The sequence below is a fragment of the Colletotrichum destructivum genome, chromosome 5 (genome assembly GCF_034447905.1).
Source record: "Colletotrichum destructivum chromosome 5, complete sequence".
In the NCBI taxonomy this organism is placed as follows: Eukaryota; Fungi; Ascomycota; class Sordariomycetes; order Glomerellales; family Glomerellaceae; genus Colletotrichum; species Colletotrichum destructivum.
Window position 1 is genome coordinate 677,632 of NC_085900.1, and position 14,933 is coordinate 692,564.

General features: G+C 49.2%; 8 protein-coding genes across 8 annotated transcripts; 3 read left to right on the forward strand and 5 right to left on the reverse strand.

The window, feature by feature from the left end:
• Window positions 1-1,467: 1,467 nt before the first annotated feature.
• On the reverse strand, window positions 1,468-2,229 carry CDEST_07798 (uncharacterized protein; the record flags this gene model as incomplete). The annotated part of the gene is made up of 1 exon (XM_062923957.1): window positions 1,468-2,229. One exon carries the CDS (start codon window positions 2,227-2,229, stop codon window positions 1,468-1,470), a length of 762 nt encoding a protein of 253 aa, XP_062780008.1.
• Window positions 2,230-3,250: 1,021 nt separating this feature from the next.
• Window positions 3,251-4,069, forward strand: CDEST_07799 (uncharacterized protein; the record flags this gene model as incomplete). The annotated part of the gene is made up of 3 exons (XM_062923958.1): window positions 3,251-3,586; window positions 3,647-3,808; window positions 3,851-4,069. 3 exons carry the CDS (start codon window positions 3,251-3,253, stop codon window positions 4,067-4,069), a joined length of 717 nt encoding a protein of 238 aa, XP_062780009.1.
• A 630-nt stretch (window positions 4,070-4,699) lies between these two features.
• Window positions 4,700-5,573, forward strand: CDEST_07800 (uncharacterized protein; the record flags this gene model as incomplete). The annotated part of the gene is made up of 2 exons (XM_062923959.1): window positions 4,700-5,223; window positions 5,282-5,573. The coding sequence occupies 2 exons, from the start codon at window positions 4,700-4,702 to the stop codon at window positions 5,571-5,573; spliced, it is 816 nt and encodes a 271-aa protein (XP_062780010.1).
• A 374-nt stretch (window positions 5,574-5,947) lies between these two features.
• On the reverse strand, window positions 5,948-6,235 carry CDEST_07801 (Putative mycotoxin biosynthesis protein UstYa; the record flags this gene model as incomplete). Its single annotated transcript, XM_062923960.1, has 1 exon — window positions 5,948-6,235. One exon carries the CDS (start codon window positions 6,233-6,235, stop codon window positions 5,948-5,950), a length of 288 nt encoding a protein of 95 aa, XP_062780011.1.
• Window positions 6,236-6,429: 194 nt separating this feature from the next.
• CDEST_07802 (Putative mycotoxin biosynthesis protein UstYa) lies at window positions 6,430-7,349 on the reverse strand (the record flags this gene model as incomplete). The annotated part of the gene is made up of 2 exons (XM_062923961.1): window positions 6,430-6,851; window positions 7,100-7,349. The coding sequence occupies 2 exons, from the start codon at window positions 7,347-7,349 to the stop codon at window positions 6,430-6,432; spliced, it is 672 nt and encodes a 223-aa protein (XP_062780012.1).
• An 891-nt stretch (window positions 7,350-8,240) lies between these two features.
• Window positions 8,241-8,662, reverse strand: CDEST_07803 (uncharacterized protein; the record flags this gene model as incomplete). The annotated part of the gene is made up of 2 exons (XM_062923962.1): window positions 8,241-8,509; window positions 8,587-8,662. The coding sequence occupies 2 exons, from the start codon at window positions 8,660-8,662 to the stop codon at window positions 8,241-8,243; spliced, it is 345 nt and encodes a 114-aa protein (XP_062780013.1).
• A 1,551-nt stretch (window positions 8,663-10,213) lies between these two features.
• CDEST_07804 (Putative ferric reductase transmembrane component-like domain-containing protein) lies at window positions 10,214-12,099 on the reverse strand (the record flags this gene model as incomplete). The annotated part of the gene is made up of 2 exons (XM_062923963.1): window positions 10,214-11,416; window positions 11,473-12,099. The coding sequence occupies 2 exons, from the start codon at window positions 12,097-12,099 to the stop codon at window positions 10,214-10,216; spliced, it is 1,830 nt and encodes a 609-aa protein (XP_062780014.1).
• Window positions 12,100-13,020: 921 nt separating this feature from the next.
• CDEST_07805 (uncharacterized protein) lies at window positions 13,021-13,613 on the forward strand (the record flags this gene model as incomplete). Its single annotated transcript, XM_062923964.1, has 2 exons — window positions 13,021-13,151; window positions 13,346-13,613. The coding sequence occupies 2 exons, from the start codon at window positions 13,021-13,023 to the stop codon at window positions 13,611-13,613; spliced, it is 399 nt and encodes a 132-aa protein (XP_062780015.1).
• Window positions 13,614-14,933: the final 1,320 nt, after the last annotated feature.

The window sequence follows — 14,933 nt, forward strand, 5'->3', positions numbered from 1 at the left end:
GATGCAGGTAGCCATGAATGGTGACGCTGAAACTGCTGCTTCCGTGTTATTCCTATCCGTGGACATCATCCGTGGACATGGAGAGTGGTTTGGACAACATTTGTAGGAATGAGGTGGGCGCGAAGAAGATATTTTCGTGACAACACCATAAAGACCTGCCTCGCCGACGCGAATTGTCCACATCAAGTCTTGATTATGAGCCTCTTTGGTCACTAGGAGATCTTCGCTCGGGTTGACAACCGAGGCTGACCATGCTGACCTTGCTGTTGACCATCCAACTTTGGCTGTGACTTTGAGGCTCTGCCCCCATTTGACTTCACTCTCGATGATCGCGACATTCTCTGTCTTTGTCCCGAGTTAACGTGTCTACTGAGCGTCGAGCTTGACTGTCAGAGACGGATGGGTTCGGATCTAGGGCGAGTAGGCACCACTGGGTCTGCAAGCGAGTTATCAGGAATGCTCCACATGCCGAGACTGAATGTTGTTATTTAACTGCAGTTCAACTTGTTTACTGTCCCCTTTGCTAAACCCCGGACATTGCGTGAAGTAGCCCACTTCGTATCCTTTGCCACCTGAGACTCGACCGTAACATTATGGACGAACTACTCTGTCCCAGGATCTCCACTCGCAACCCTATAGCTCTAGTAAACGGGCCATATCCAATCGAGCTGTTCCTCAGGGACTTAATGGGAACTTCTTGCAGCTTCACTTCATGTGGTCTTGCACAGGTAGCACTGATTCCTCATTATTTTATTCCATCGGGCTTGACGCATATTATTACATTTGAAACTCATTGAAGGAAGATGCTTGTCTACGCCAACGGCTCACATGTATAGGTTCAAAACAAGATTGCTCCACTTCGCGGGCTTGCAGCATTATTGATCAGACACATGGTTCTGAACGTTTGACAAGCTTGAAGACTGTTAGTGGCATATGAACTCCACAGGAGGTCCTTCATCTACATGTGACGCATGTATTCTTCTCAAGGCGTTGGTTGTGACGATCAATCTCGACTTTTCTTGTAAACTTGAAAGAAAAAGATTTGTTTCATGGCATGGAGGACAGTCCCATGTCAGATCCGCATCTCTTAGTACTGTTTCCCGATTGCTGTTGTGATGAGATTTTGGAGCGTGCATAAACATGACCCCGAAAGAACGAGCGTGCTCTGTGCGACGACTTCCGCGCGTTAATCAATGGAGATGTTCCATAGCGTTGACCGCGTGTCAGGCACCGGCGAAGCCAGCTTCAACCCGGGAAATGGACCAAACGCGGCCAATGACCCATAAGGGCGTTTATTACGAGTCGATAAGAATCGGCGTTCAGTTGGAGGCTCAATGTCTAGCAAGCAACGTACTGTCCAATTGGCTTGATCTCGCTAAGGAAGGGGAGCATAGATATTTTACAGCGGAGACATGATTAGAAACCTCTGGACTTTTCTGCCAAGCCATAGTAAACGATGACCTTCCACTATTTCTCTATGGCATGGTGGGCCGTGGAGTGATTCTGACCTGGCCAACAAATTTCTGCGTGCTCGGGCGAGTAGCAGTCGACCCCTAGCCGCCCCTGGACGCAGCCCAATGCCTCCCGCGAGAAGTTCAGCGTGACGAGGTCGAACACCTGCGGTTTCGGCTTGCTCAGCCACTTGAAACAATGTTCAGTATGAGCGATGGGTCGGGACTTGGTGTCCATAGCGATGGAGCCTGGTTCCTCCGCAACCAGCCTCTTGTGCAGTATGTAGGCACAGTGGCTATAGTGGAAGTCACCTGTCACCCACACGGTGATGGCGTCGCCTTGACGGATAGCTGACTCTGAAATTGGTTGCGTTCCCTTGGCGTCGGCAAAGAAAGTCCAGTTTCCAGCTGCAAAGTACTTGTCTGATAAATCTCTCTTATAACAGGGCTCTTGCACCCAGTTGTACATCATTGGGTCAAAGACACAGCCTTTGTCGCGAGATTTCTCGGGGTTGTTGGAGCAGACTCCGATCAGTGACGCCCTCTCCTCCGGGGCAACCGGACTGAGTGCCTGTAGCGTGTAGAGCAGACCACATCCAATGACCACGACCACTGCAACTGATATGAAAAGTAAGAGCCCGCGTTGGTGCGCCGTAGCTCGATATTCGCTTCGAGTTTTGTTGTTGACGTGCGAGTCACTACCAAGCGGAAAGTCGTCCCCTGAAGAAGGCTCGTCGGGATAGTCGAGAGCCTCATATCCAGAAGTAGATTTCTCCATGGTAAGATGCGAAGGGGGTTTGGCAAGAACCCCTTGGACGGGTTGGGGCAAAGACTTGCTCGTTTGGGGCGGTGTACGGCAATGAGATTTCCGGTCGACATCAGCTCAGTAGTTGAGCACAATGTTGCTCCGGCTGTTCTCGTTTCGTAAATAACTGATTAAAACGCTGCCCACTAGTAACATATACATCGCAGTGTTGTCGAAATGGAATTGCAAAACTCTAGTCGCCCTGGAGTCATTATGGGGTTTGTGTCAGTCGAACTGAACGCCGGCGAGAAGCCCCAATCGTTTGAATTCCAGCCGTCAGCTCAAAACTTACAGGTAACAAGGGTTCATCTGCATGTCATCGGGATCTGGGCCTTACTCATTCAACAAACAGGTTTGGAAAAGTTCGAGCAATGCGATTCCTCTTAAAGTTTGGGTAGTAACGACATTTCTTTTGAACTTTGAAGCAGCGCTGCCAAGCTGTAGCCGAGTAAAGAAGTTTCAGCTCGAGTCAATCGTGGAGTCGACGTCAGATGCGAGGAAAACCCTTAATCATTCCCTACCGTTCTGCAGTTCGTCTCGTGTGGAAAGCATGAATAGCCATTGAACTTTACCTGAAAGTTCATGATTCGGAGTGCTTACTGATTTGAAAAAGAGTTCATCGGCAACCAAAAGCCTTCTTTGTTAACGGAGAGCCCCTGGGGTGGGCGTAAAGCTTGCCTGGGTGACGCAAGTGACAAGGCGCTCAAAGTTGAAGCGTATAAATACGATGTGAGTCCGTGCAAACACTATTCAGATGTCAAGAGCAAGACATGGGTGGTCACGCTTAAGACGCAGGTGATTGAGAAAGCAAGAACTCGCATTTGGGGTATTTCTCAATGCTGATGCCGAAGCGTATGGCACGGGTCCCCCAAGCCTCCCTTGCTCTAAATCCTTCCTCTTCATCTCTTTGAGTGAACGTCTAGTACTACAGGAAACGCAGAAAGTATCATTTGCCTTGAATGTCAAAACAAGCAAGAAATCTTTGGCATCAATCATGTCCTCTCAAGCCGACAAAGAAATGCTCCTAGGCGGCGAGAATAGAGAACAACAGGACCTCGAGTCGAGCATTTTCAGTGGGAGCATGGAACTTGATCACGATGAGGTCGCGGGATTCTCCAGGCGAAGCTCACGAGTTGGTCGCTTCTTGAACCTCCCATGGTGGAAGGTGTTAGTCGCGTTTCTGGCCATCTGGGGCTTCATAGACCTGGTCAGGGTGGTGATCAGGCTCTCTCAGCAACCTCCCACGGCAAACACGGATCACGGCGACCTCTCGTGGTACTGTAGACGGGATTGCGGCAAAACGCTCAAGGAAGCAGAGCCTAAGGGCTGCGTGTGGGATCAGCTTGAGTTCCGCTTCACGCACCCCGAATGTACTAACTTGGAGGTCTAGCAAAACTTCCTTAGTGCCGGTCCTGGCCCCGACGGAACGTGGCTGTACGCTATCGATGTGGACTGGACGCATGGCGCAGAGAGCCATGGCAACATCAACAACGGCAGCATGTACATTATAGACTCCAAAGAGCTGGTCAAACTGGTCAAGCCCAGTCTGACGGTATGGCACTCGAATCTCTGGCACATTTCTCACTGCCTTTAGTACTGGAAGAAGGTGTCTTTAAGCCGTTTTGACGGCATACTGTTGCCTATGGCGAGGGCAGAGGAAGCTGAGCATTCGTATCACTGCACGAGAATGATCACCAACTACCTGAGTAAGAAGCACCTGACGGACCAGTTTAAGACAAGCTTTAGCGCTTCAGCTTCTGAAAAAGATGCACTGAGGTTGGATGAGACTGGTGCTTCGCTAAAATGGCTCTAGAGTAAATTATGTTTTTGCGCGTATGACTAGAACAATATGAGCTACGCTAAACTCTGAAATCCAAGCAGCAAGACAGTCTTTCCTGAATCCTTACATTTTTTGGTTCTCCTTCCGGACAATCAGTGTCCGCCATATCGGGTACGCTCCATAGAGGAGAGGGTAGAAGTGATAAGTACCTTGGGTAGCTTGTGAAACAGCCAAGCAAGTATCATTGACCGCGGACTAAACGAATGTTCCCCAAGACCGGAAACAATTGTCACTTGGTGCAAAAGTAAGTTGATTACTGGTCACTCCACATACACAAACATCCGCCGCGAATCCAAAAGCTTATAACAATAAGAAGTCTATTTGTCAGTTGCAAGGATGGGTAGGCTATTTTCTATTTCCCTCCCTCGGGCTATTACAACCGGGCACGGAGCGGAGCATGTGGCCACTCAGCGCGTTCGGGGTCTCTGGGCATCGGTGGCTTCGGGTCTGGAAAGCTACATGCAGCCTATTTCATGTGCGGGGAGCAAAAGTTCGCAGGGGATCTTTCCGGTCAGCTTTATCTCCGTTCAGAATCATACAGACAACCACTTCACCTTTCAACCCCCCCCCCCCTCCCAAGATTGGAATACTCAGTAATCTACCATGATGTTCTCTCGGCAATCCGTTTATCAAAAGTTGGACTCGGTTTCTGAAATCGAAGGCTTGTGTTGCGATAGCGATGACCGCGGCTCTATCTATCAGCCTGACCTCAAGTCGCGCTGCCCTAGTCAATTCCTACCCAAGTGCGCCATCATCCTGGGCGTGGTCTTTCTGGCATTAATCCCCGGCCTTGTATCTTTAAAGTTGCTCACTACCTCTCTCGACGCACTTCCACTGTCAGAAAGGATTCCGGTTCCCATCACCCAATGCGGCACTTCTCCAGAGGAAGCCCGTAGGCTTAGGTGCCGATTTGAAATGCACAACTTTGCGTGGGTACCGCCTCAGTGCTACGATGATGAGCTAGGAGACGACTGGGACTCCCACGCCGACTGGGTCTGGTCGCGGTCTCCAAACAACAGCGCCGACACGGACGAGAAATTCATGGCCGATTGTCGCGCCGGCAACGTGCGCACTGCCTGGCTGCCCTGGTATCAACATATGGCGCACTGCGACATCATCATGAAGAAGTAAGCCTCAGCCTTCTGTTGCTGTCAACAGCTCGCTCCAGTCTAACAGTATGAACAGGTACATGCGCTCGGTCATGTTCTTTCGTCCCATGGATAATTGGACGTCCAACTGGCCACACTACGAGCATTGTGCGAGGATGATGAGTCGCTTTGATATGGACCCAATGCTCTACAATAGTCAGATAGGTCTCAAATTCCCTACCTGCGACTACTCTTGGTTCGACAAGAGGCAAACAACTGAGTCTATCACGCTACGGCCAGCATGGCATCCCACTGCTGACTCTGGGGTACCTCCTTATTGCAATAGCGACATGAAGGTTGTCTACGAAGGTATCCACAGCCATGACTGATGGTTGAAGGGAAACATGGGGTGATGCGTTTTAGTAACATACTCCATTGGAAATGGCGACGGTTCAGTGATCAATGATTGATGAATGGAGCCCCGATGTTTGATAGATCATCCCTTCACACTAGCTTTAAATCGATGAAATGCTGTAAGCCAATGTAGCTGTGCTTGTTTCCTTTACAATTTAACTAGACGTAGTTTTCATCTATTTTTTATGAATATTGAAAATAACTTCCCGAAGGCGAGGCGCTGAGAAAGAGTTTCTTTCCATAGATATTGAAGGGAAATACATGATGTGAAAGGTTTGTTAGATGATCTCTATACCAGCCACTACACAATAAATCCAGTGACCTATCCAAGATAGCAGGCTGCGCTTCCTCAACTGTCCTCCGAAAGTCTTATTACGTGTTTGATATCGTCCGGTAAAGGAAGTCTTGCCTGGCCCTCGGGCGCCCTGAGACTGAGTATGTCTCTGCGCGGTCTTGACGAGGCAGTGTGCCAGTTCAGCACCGCCTCAAAGTCTACGCACGTCTCATGGACATTGAAGTCGGGGAACGGTGCCAGGTTTCCCTCAACCCACTCAAATACAAACATCTCCGTGCTTGGACGGCACGTCAGCTGCTTCATCAACACGTACAGGCAATGTTGTGTGTGGAAACGGTGCATTCAGGTAGCTGCCTCACGTCCCAAGATAGCCACTGTATCACTCCTATCTTGGCATTTAGTAAAAGTAAAACTGGCTGACTTAGTGTGAAAACATGTACGGTCTTGTACAATTCCAATCCTGCTCTTCAATTTAAAGTCCAAACATAGTAAGCTTTCAACTGGCTTTGAGTTGGCAAGTCCAGACACCGCCCAATTCACAGTGGAGATCCGGGGTCGATGATGAATCCCTTGTCCTTGACTCTGCGCTCTTCTACCCATTGAACCACCTCTCGGTGGTTTCGGCAAGTATGAAGATGCCCCCAGCCGTCTGTTCCCGGGTTTGCGTCTCTTCCCAACACTTTGCCTTCCAGTGTCATATCCGAGGTACAGAGAATGCTCTGTCGCAGGTAATCAAAGCAGTGGTTTGTGTGAACCTGAAAGTGGCCCTCTTCGACCTGGTTCTCCTTTCGAGTTACTCCATACCGGACGAGCCTATCGAAATCGTTCATGATGAGATACAAGCAGTGCAACTGGTGGGCCCAAGATACCTTCCACAGCGTGTTGCCCCTGGGATCAACCCACGGCTCACTGAGATGCTCGTACTGGTCGTGATTTGATATGTGAATGTCGTCTCCGCCTTCTGTAGCACGGTTGGCAAGAATTTAACCTCTTCAGGATGAAGTGGAAGACGAACTAGGTAGTAGATCTTGCCATCGCTGTCAAACTATTGCGCTCTCTTTTTTTCGACGTATAGTTGAGAGTGTACGTCTCGAGTTCTGACTGGAATTTCAGATACTCTTTTGTGACTTTGCATGGAACGTCAGTAGTCTCTCAGGATGACGAAAGAGAAAATTTGCAGTCTTGAAGTTCTCGCCAGTCACTTACATGAAGGAACAACATGGCTGGCTTCTTCTGCCACCGAAGCAGAAGAGCTGGCCGAATACACGCGAACCAGCAAGATGATGGCAACAATGTTCAAAGTCGTTGTGCTTACATAGAAGAGCCGTTGTAGCCATTCGTACATGCGAGATGGCTTCGGGACTTTCCTTTGAAAGCGACGTTTGCCAAGGAAACCAACGTATTCAGATGAGTCATGGTATTCGATCGATTCGTCATTTGACTGGCGTTCCATCATCAATGAGTGTAAGCTTGCAGCGGTCTGACTAGTCACAAATAATGAGTAGAGATGTTACAAAAAGACGAAGGCGGGGGTGCAGAATGAGATGTTAAGGCTTTTAGACTTGTATCTAAGGATAGTGGTCCAACCGCAGGATCAACGAGAGTGGACCATGAGACAACATCCGATGTTCATGATTACCGTGCCTCCGTGCTGGCATCTCGGCACATTTCCTTCATCACCCCGAATGCCTGCACATGAGATCGCTTCAACAGGGGCATTTGTCTGAACTTTTGTGCTTCTCTGGGGCGCCAGCATAACGTTTGCCCCATTTAATGTTTAGTCGGTGACTTTTATTCAACTGTATCGAGATAAAGCGGCGCAACTGTGAGTTGGGCAGCACTCACTTCACACGAGTAAGATCTGTGGAGTAGATCAAGGTATTACGCATGGCACGAGTCACAATATCCGTCATCCACCACTCTTGCCTCGTCATGAGATCGCGTCCGGATCGTTATCAACGTTTATGCAACTCCTCCGGAACAAGCGTGCGATCATGAGATGTGTTCCTTTCAGTGCGGTGCTAGCTCTTCGAATAACAACTGTTATTCGGATCATTTTTCTCAAAATACTACGGAGAGCTTACAAACCATGACTGAGACATAATCGCTAACATAACGATCGAGCAATTTCGTCATATTTAAGGCAAACACAGTTGATAAGTCAAGGCCTCCCAAACACTGAACATAATGTTTGGTTTATGTTGAATAATTTAATCACTTGCAAGTGACGATGATCTGGTATGAATTGTGTCGGATGATGTGACTTCCAATTTTGTCTCTACTATCGTGGCCGGAGGCTCGGGGCAGCTAGTCTTTCATTGAGATACAGAGCCGCGTGTGTTGTAAGTTACTCTTTGTTCTTAGGCTCCTCCCGACGGTTCTTAAATTCAAAGTTGGCAAAGTCCAGCTCGGCATCCCAAGGGGCGCGGCTCACCTTCTTCTCGGCACTTCTTTTGAAGATGTAGTAGGCAAAGTCCTTGTCAATGTCCCCTGCCTTCTCAGGTTCGTCGACACCTTTGACGTCCGCTTCCTTCTTAGCCTCCGCGTCTCTTTTGAAAATGTAATAGGCAAAGTCCTTGTCAATATCACCACGGGCGACAATATTTCCGGCGTCTACTACATTTATCAGCTTCAAGTGGCAACGAAACCAGAAAGTGGACGCTAAATGGCTTCAGCGACCTCGGTCAACTTACCAGCTCCGGCGACCAATGGCATAGCCGCTGCCTGAGCTGCGAAGTAAGCAAGGATTGTGGTCTTTGTAACGAACATCTTGTAGAATCACTAGTATGAGTGGGTTGGAATCGAGAGGGTGAGATGAGTGTTTGGGCGAGCTATAACTTGAGGGACTCTACACATATGGTTACACACATATATTTATACAAATATATATATGTATGGTAATGTATCAGTCTTCGGTGACTTATGAACGACAGTGTGTCATAAAAGCAGCGACAGGTTTGCAGAGGACTGTCGAATAACCTCTTCAGATATTCTGGTAGGTCTAGGGAATCTGAGGGGAAGGCCAACACATCACCCGTATAGATGTAAGTGCCGACTTTGACATGATCCTTGACCTCGCGATCCCCGGCCGCCTGTGCCGTGTTGGTTTCTTAGTGATGCCGATTCAGTGAAAAGGAATCAAGGTTTAGTGTCTCAAAACATCGTACTCCCAGCCACGAAACATCTTGATAGCCGGATTTTTGTATCATATCTGGGATTAACAGGAGTCAGAGGAAAGTTTATGTCGTTGACAACAACGTCATGTCAGCGTCGTGTTGAGAAAGTGGAGGGGCACTTTCAGCGACCACCGGCGGAGGTGGAAAACAAGCCGGTTCCGCTTCTCAATGGAAACCTATCAGTCCGGAAGCCCTGTTGCAGAGAAGAAAACGTGAGCACTTTTGGGCTTTTGCCTGAAAGTGTAATCAGTGATACCGATGAATCAGGACGGCTTGAAGTCATTTCAGTCTTGAACCCAGGCTGCAGCATCTTGCGGTTATGCCGGTGTAAAGTTACTTTTCAGCTTCACAAGTAAGGTAGGCTGGGCAAGGGTGCCTTCCTTGTCCAGCTTGGCGATAATGCACTGGCAATTATTGTCTCTGAGCACTGTCTGCTCGAGAACAGACTGGAAGCCGTCTTAGGTGCTGAATCCCAAAGTCTAAAAAGCAAAAGGATCAGACGACAGCCAGAACTTTACACTTCTAATGAATCTTCATAAGCTGAATCCAAAATACATGTATTCAAACATGAACACCTTCGCTAGTTGGGGTTTCGATAGAGATTGCTCCTGTCATCATCCTCCTTGTCGGCATTCAGCCACCATGTCACACTATTGTACATCTGGGGGTGACTTTTAAACACACCTCATACCATCTTAACGTGCAAGCTTGTAACTTTTCTAGTGCTAGGGGTATGCTTTTAGTTTCGGGTTCGGTCAGTGTGGTTCTCCGGCGGTGTTCTGCCAGCTCAGTCTCGGATGGTTACTTTGTCCGTATGAGTAATATCACACCAAGAGTATGAGCACCAATGATGATACAAGGATTGCGGACACGAGTGATTTAGTTCCGAAGAGCATGGCTGTGTGGTTTTACTGGTTGTTTTTCGGTTCAATAGGACTATCATTGGTACAGCGATTTGCATATATTGAGCACAATGAATGAACTACACAAAACACACAATCAACCCTCGGTTATGCAAAACCACTGACAGCGGGGGGTGGGAATGAAAACATAATTAAGTACAAATGAAAAAACAATAGTTCAGGGTTTGAATCTAAAGGCCGAAACCGGAAGTCTTCCCAAGGGCTCACACTCTCCTGGAACTTCAAACCTCCCACTTTGCTACGTACCAGCCGATGTCTTGGACCGCCCAGCTGCTTGCGCCTTTTCCGTCCTTAGCAACACGAATGCTCTTCTGAGCTCTGATGCACGCTCTTTCGACACTGTCAAGCAGACCAGTTGGCCCAGAGCTGTATACCCATGCGTGCCCGCTCGAAGATGCAACTGCCCCTCCAGCTGAAGCAAGAGCGTTGTTCAGATGCTCCGAAGGAACGACTCTGCCAACCTCTGAGCTCACGTGTGTAAAAGTGGTCAGGTTCGGCACAGAGCTCGCCGTCTGTTGGAGATCTGTCCATTCCCTGATCATCGAGGCTTTTCTATCTCGCACAGTCCAAACCAGAGTGAATAACGTGTTCTCGGGACGCCTTTCCAGCCACCAGTGTGCGAGACTGCAAGCGCCGGTGATGCCTGTGCCTCCCACAATGCAAATAATATGGGAGGCTGTTTCGAATCCACTGTCACCGACACCGTAAGGACCCTCAGCTTTAACGTTTATGGTCTTGGTGCTCAATGGCTCAGACACGAGCGAGGCCAGCTTCCAGGTCCATTCCTTGTTGAGTCTTTTCTGAGACTTCCCAGTGGTCGGTTGCAGAAGAAAGACGGGACCAGACTCGATGGAGCTTGGGATCGCCGCAGTGAAGGCGTGGTTTTGAAGTCTGCTGATGGCCGGGATCTGGAGGTGATAGTAGAGAAGTGGCTGGAAACTTGGCCTGCCTTTCTCTTCCAAGGCAACTACTCTGCTGTAAGAGTCATCTAACCTCCTCAGTGGAGGCAGAGTGATCCGGAGCCACCCGTTTCCTGCGTTCTCCAAGGTGGCACTCGTCTTTGAAGAAAGTCCCCCCGCTTCTCCCGCGAAGATGCGGCATGCCCAATCGGCAAGCCATAGGAGCAAGCCGGGCATGAGGAGGTAAAAGTCAGTGCTGGCGTGAATGCTAGCTGCGACGAAGATGACCAGGCCAAAGAGGACGTGGTTGTAGTAAAAGAAGTTGTAATGGTTCCGGCGAATCCAGGGTATCGACGTGATAACGATAATCCACACCGGCAAGATCGCAGCGATTCCGGTATAAGTGGTCAAGGTGAACCATTCGCTTCTTTGCTTGCTCTCTGAGAGTGTCATTGCCGGGTTGCCTGTGGCGAATGCTTCTTCTTTCGCCTCATCTCCCTTGCTGCTGGAATCGGTTGCATAAAGCTGCCTCGGGTCAGAATCATCGATTCGAAAATCTTCGCGAGGATGTATGTACTCACTATGTAGGTGATACCATGGGCAGTTGCCGCCGCCGAGTAGAGATACGCGACCATCTTATGCATGAACAACAACGTGCTTTGATGCAGCGAGAGTCCCTTTCCAATCAGATTGTTTCTCGAGACGGGAATGATCAAGAGCCCCAACAATATGTCAGCATAATGCCCGGTGACGCCCGTGATGGTGAGTTGGATCTTGGCACTCATCCAGCCAAGAGGGTCTGCTCGCTGGCCCCAAAAGTCCCATTGTGCCGGTAGCCAAAAGACTGTTGTCGAAGCGGTGACTCCAACAATCCAGACGGAAGCCAACAAGCCACCAACGGTCACACTCTTGCTCACGAGTGGCCCACCAGGTAGCAGATGATGACCACTGATCGTCCGAACTCGGGGAAAGTATTTTCGGAGCAGAAGCGAGATGCCAAGTACCGCAAGAAGGCCGTAGTAAATGATGAGATGTAACCGTGTTTCGAAGTCGAAATAATCTTCGGAGCAGATTGTTGCGTAACACGGCACGAAGGTGAGCACTATTACTGTTGCGGCCGATGCGGCGAATGTAAGGAACAACACAATGTTGCACAATAATTGATTCATGGTCGGAAGTTTTGCGGGTACGAAGGGGATGTTGAACATGAAGCGGAAAGGGTGGAAGTGATGGTTGTTGGTTATGGAAACTGATTCTCGATTTACCTCACTCGAGAAGCGAGACTTTTGGTATTTAAACTATATGAAAGACGAATCCCACATCAATGAATCCCGACTGACAAACCCCCTATTGATTGAGTATGACACGGCTTGCATCCCCCCCCCAGAGTTGGTCACGAAGCCAAGAAATGCGCAGCAGGTGTTACTCTCACTTTTTAAAGTGCCAAGACGGCGTTTTCTGAGCTTTTGTGAAAGCAAAACCAATTGTCAGTCTTTCGTGAACTGTCGATAATGCCCGACGGAGTTTTCAAGCTAATTCCGCGGTCCAGCGGATAGTATCAATAACTACTTGCCTAATTGAAACGCCCTGGCTCCAAATTGCGTCGGTGTTCGAGCCTTGTATTTCTTGTTAAACTGACAGTCATGCGAAACGGCTCCGGTTTAGGCTAGAAACTCTTCTTTGATTAATGTAATCCTCATTGAATCCGCATGTCTAAGTATAGTGCTAGTCCTGCATGCATGCTATGAATAGACGTTGCGAGTCCGACTACTTTGACTGACCTTGGTTTCAAACCATCTTCATTTACTCTTCAAAAACTTTGTAGAGGGCGTTGCCTTGGTTGGCAATTGATCCGAAATGACTCTGAATTGTCTCCAATGCCTACTTTACTCTCTGCTCAAGGCGCTTGACTTGGACAATTAACTCAAGTTTAGCCTTGAAAACTTTTGACCTGCATTGCTTCACCATAGCAGTCAGTGCAGGATAAGTTGATACACCTGTTTCTGTTTCTCGCCTTGTTTGGAGGCCTCTTTCCTCACTGCCACCCATCATCCTGCGAATGGTCGGCGTGAGTCTGGTTCAGCCACGACGCAGTCTGTCAGAAAGACTACACAGTCATTCACCCTATCATGGGTAGAGTACAATTTGACTGGATCTTACCACCATCTGTTCTTGCCCCTATCAACTTCACAAAGGGTATCGTATGTAGCTCCTCTTCTCATAGCGTGATTGAGACTTGTTCCTTCCCCTCTTCATCAAGGTGTAACTTTTGAGGGCATCGTCGGACATATCACGCGACGAGATGGACACCAACAAATGCTACAACTACTCGCCCCTCTCCAGACCGTGATCAACGTCGTTGGCCATGTTGTACCCCAGCAAAGAGAACAACGCACTTCGCCTACAACAAGCTGATAGAGATCAACACTGAAGACTCGCCACCTTTCTTACCAGGCTTTGGCATATACCTGAGGCGACGGTGTCCCCGTCAAGCCTCCGACAACCGTGGCCGACAGCGACGCATCCGACCGCCCTCCAGACTCTCCTCCTGTCGTCGAATGGCGCGGCCGCTCCGCGGCTTCTCTGCAGACGCGTCGAGCACGCGAAGCGCGTCGTCGTTCGACTCAACCAGTTTCACCAACGACAAGAAAAGCGTCCAGATCGACAGGATGTCTACAATCCACCGCGGCGCGAGAGACGTCGTAGTGTGGCCGGGCGCTAGACGTGAACGCCAAAGACTTCGGACGGAGCCTCCTGCCCAGTCGGAACATCGGACAAGGGTCTTCGTGACAAAGTCATTAGAACTCACCACCCTTTCCTTCTCAATTTCACGTGCGAAGGTCGGTCAATGATCTGTCTTACTGGGAAGTTTCTCAGGCTTCCAAAACAGCCAACCGCCCAAACTACAGAAGTGGATAGGACTGACCATTGACCACGAGGTTAGTCAACGAGCTCAACCTGTCTTATCTCTCTCGATCCACGGACGAAAGCTTGTCTTTTTCATGGAAAGAGATAGTTCAGATAGGTAGCTACGACAGCGGAAAGATTAGATGTCGTGTTTCGGGAATAAGCGATGTCTCTCTAGATCCCCCACGCGCCGCAGCCTTTGTATCTTTCCGCGAAGCCTTGCCCTTCCTACTTCGGTGGCCGAGGAGCATGATAGAGTCCTATTCGGGCGATCGGGGCCTTACTTAAGGAGTTTCTTGGACCTGGTGCTCTGGAGGCTCGGGAAGGATGGAGGACCACCGGAAGCTTCGCCGACGACTTGAGTGGTGAAAGAGCGACGACAGATCCCGGCCATCTGCTCCAAGCCCTGGAGATGGACGATCTGGCTTGCAAATTCCTGTTGGACTATGTGAGACTCGGCCTGCTTCTCCTCGAGGCGGACGATAGGTCAGAGGTTTTCGTCTTGGGATATTGTGTGAAGAATCCAGGTAGGAGATGGCCGAAAATTGCCGGATTGACGGCCAGAACCGGCGAGACTATAGAACCAATGGATGGAAGACGGTTTAGTACTGCATTTTGGAGTCTTGTATCTCAAACTGGCTGGTCAGGGTTTGGCTCCGGAAGTTGGTCGACAGTCTGAACTACTTCCTCGGTTCTCATATATAGAAGACGGAGAGAGGGAGAGGGAAACAGCCATTGATATATGGTGTGGTCTTTGCTGAGACCGAAAGTCGCTTGAGGGCCCCTGTCGGTCTTCTGTCTATACGAAGGGTCTCCGTCTCATTGGTAGACCAGAAAAAAGTGCTAAAAAGGAGTCCAATCGTGAACTCAACCCTATCTCTCTTCACTCTGGACTACGCCCTGATGAGCTTGTATTCATCAGAGTAATCTCAATAACAGAGTTCAGAGCAGTTTCTGATTGACTATGCCACCAAGCCACCCAATCCATGAATGCTCTATCAACTCACAGAGGCAAGTCCAACTTCGTAGTTGTGGAACCCGACTCTACACAAGCCGTCGCTTACGAGATGCCATCCAAGTTCTGCTGAGGGCATTTGCGTAACTTAATCCTACAGAACACACAGAAAGCAATACA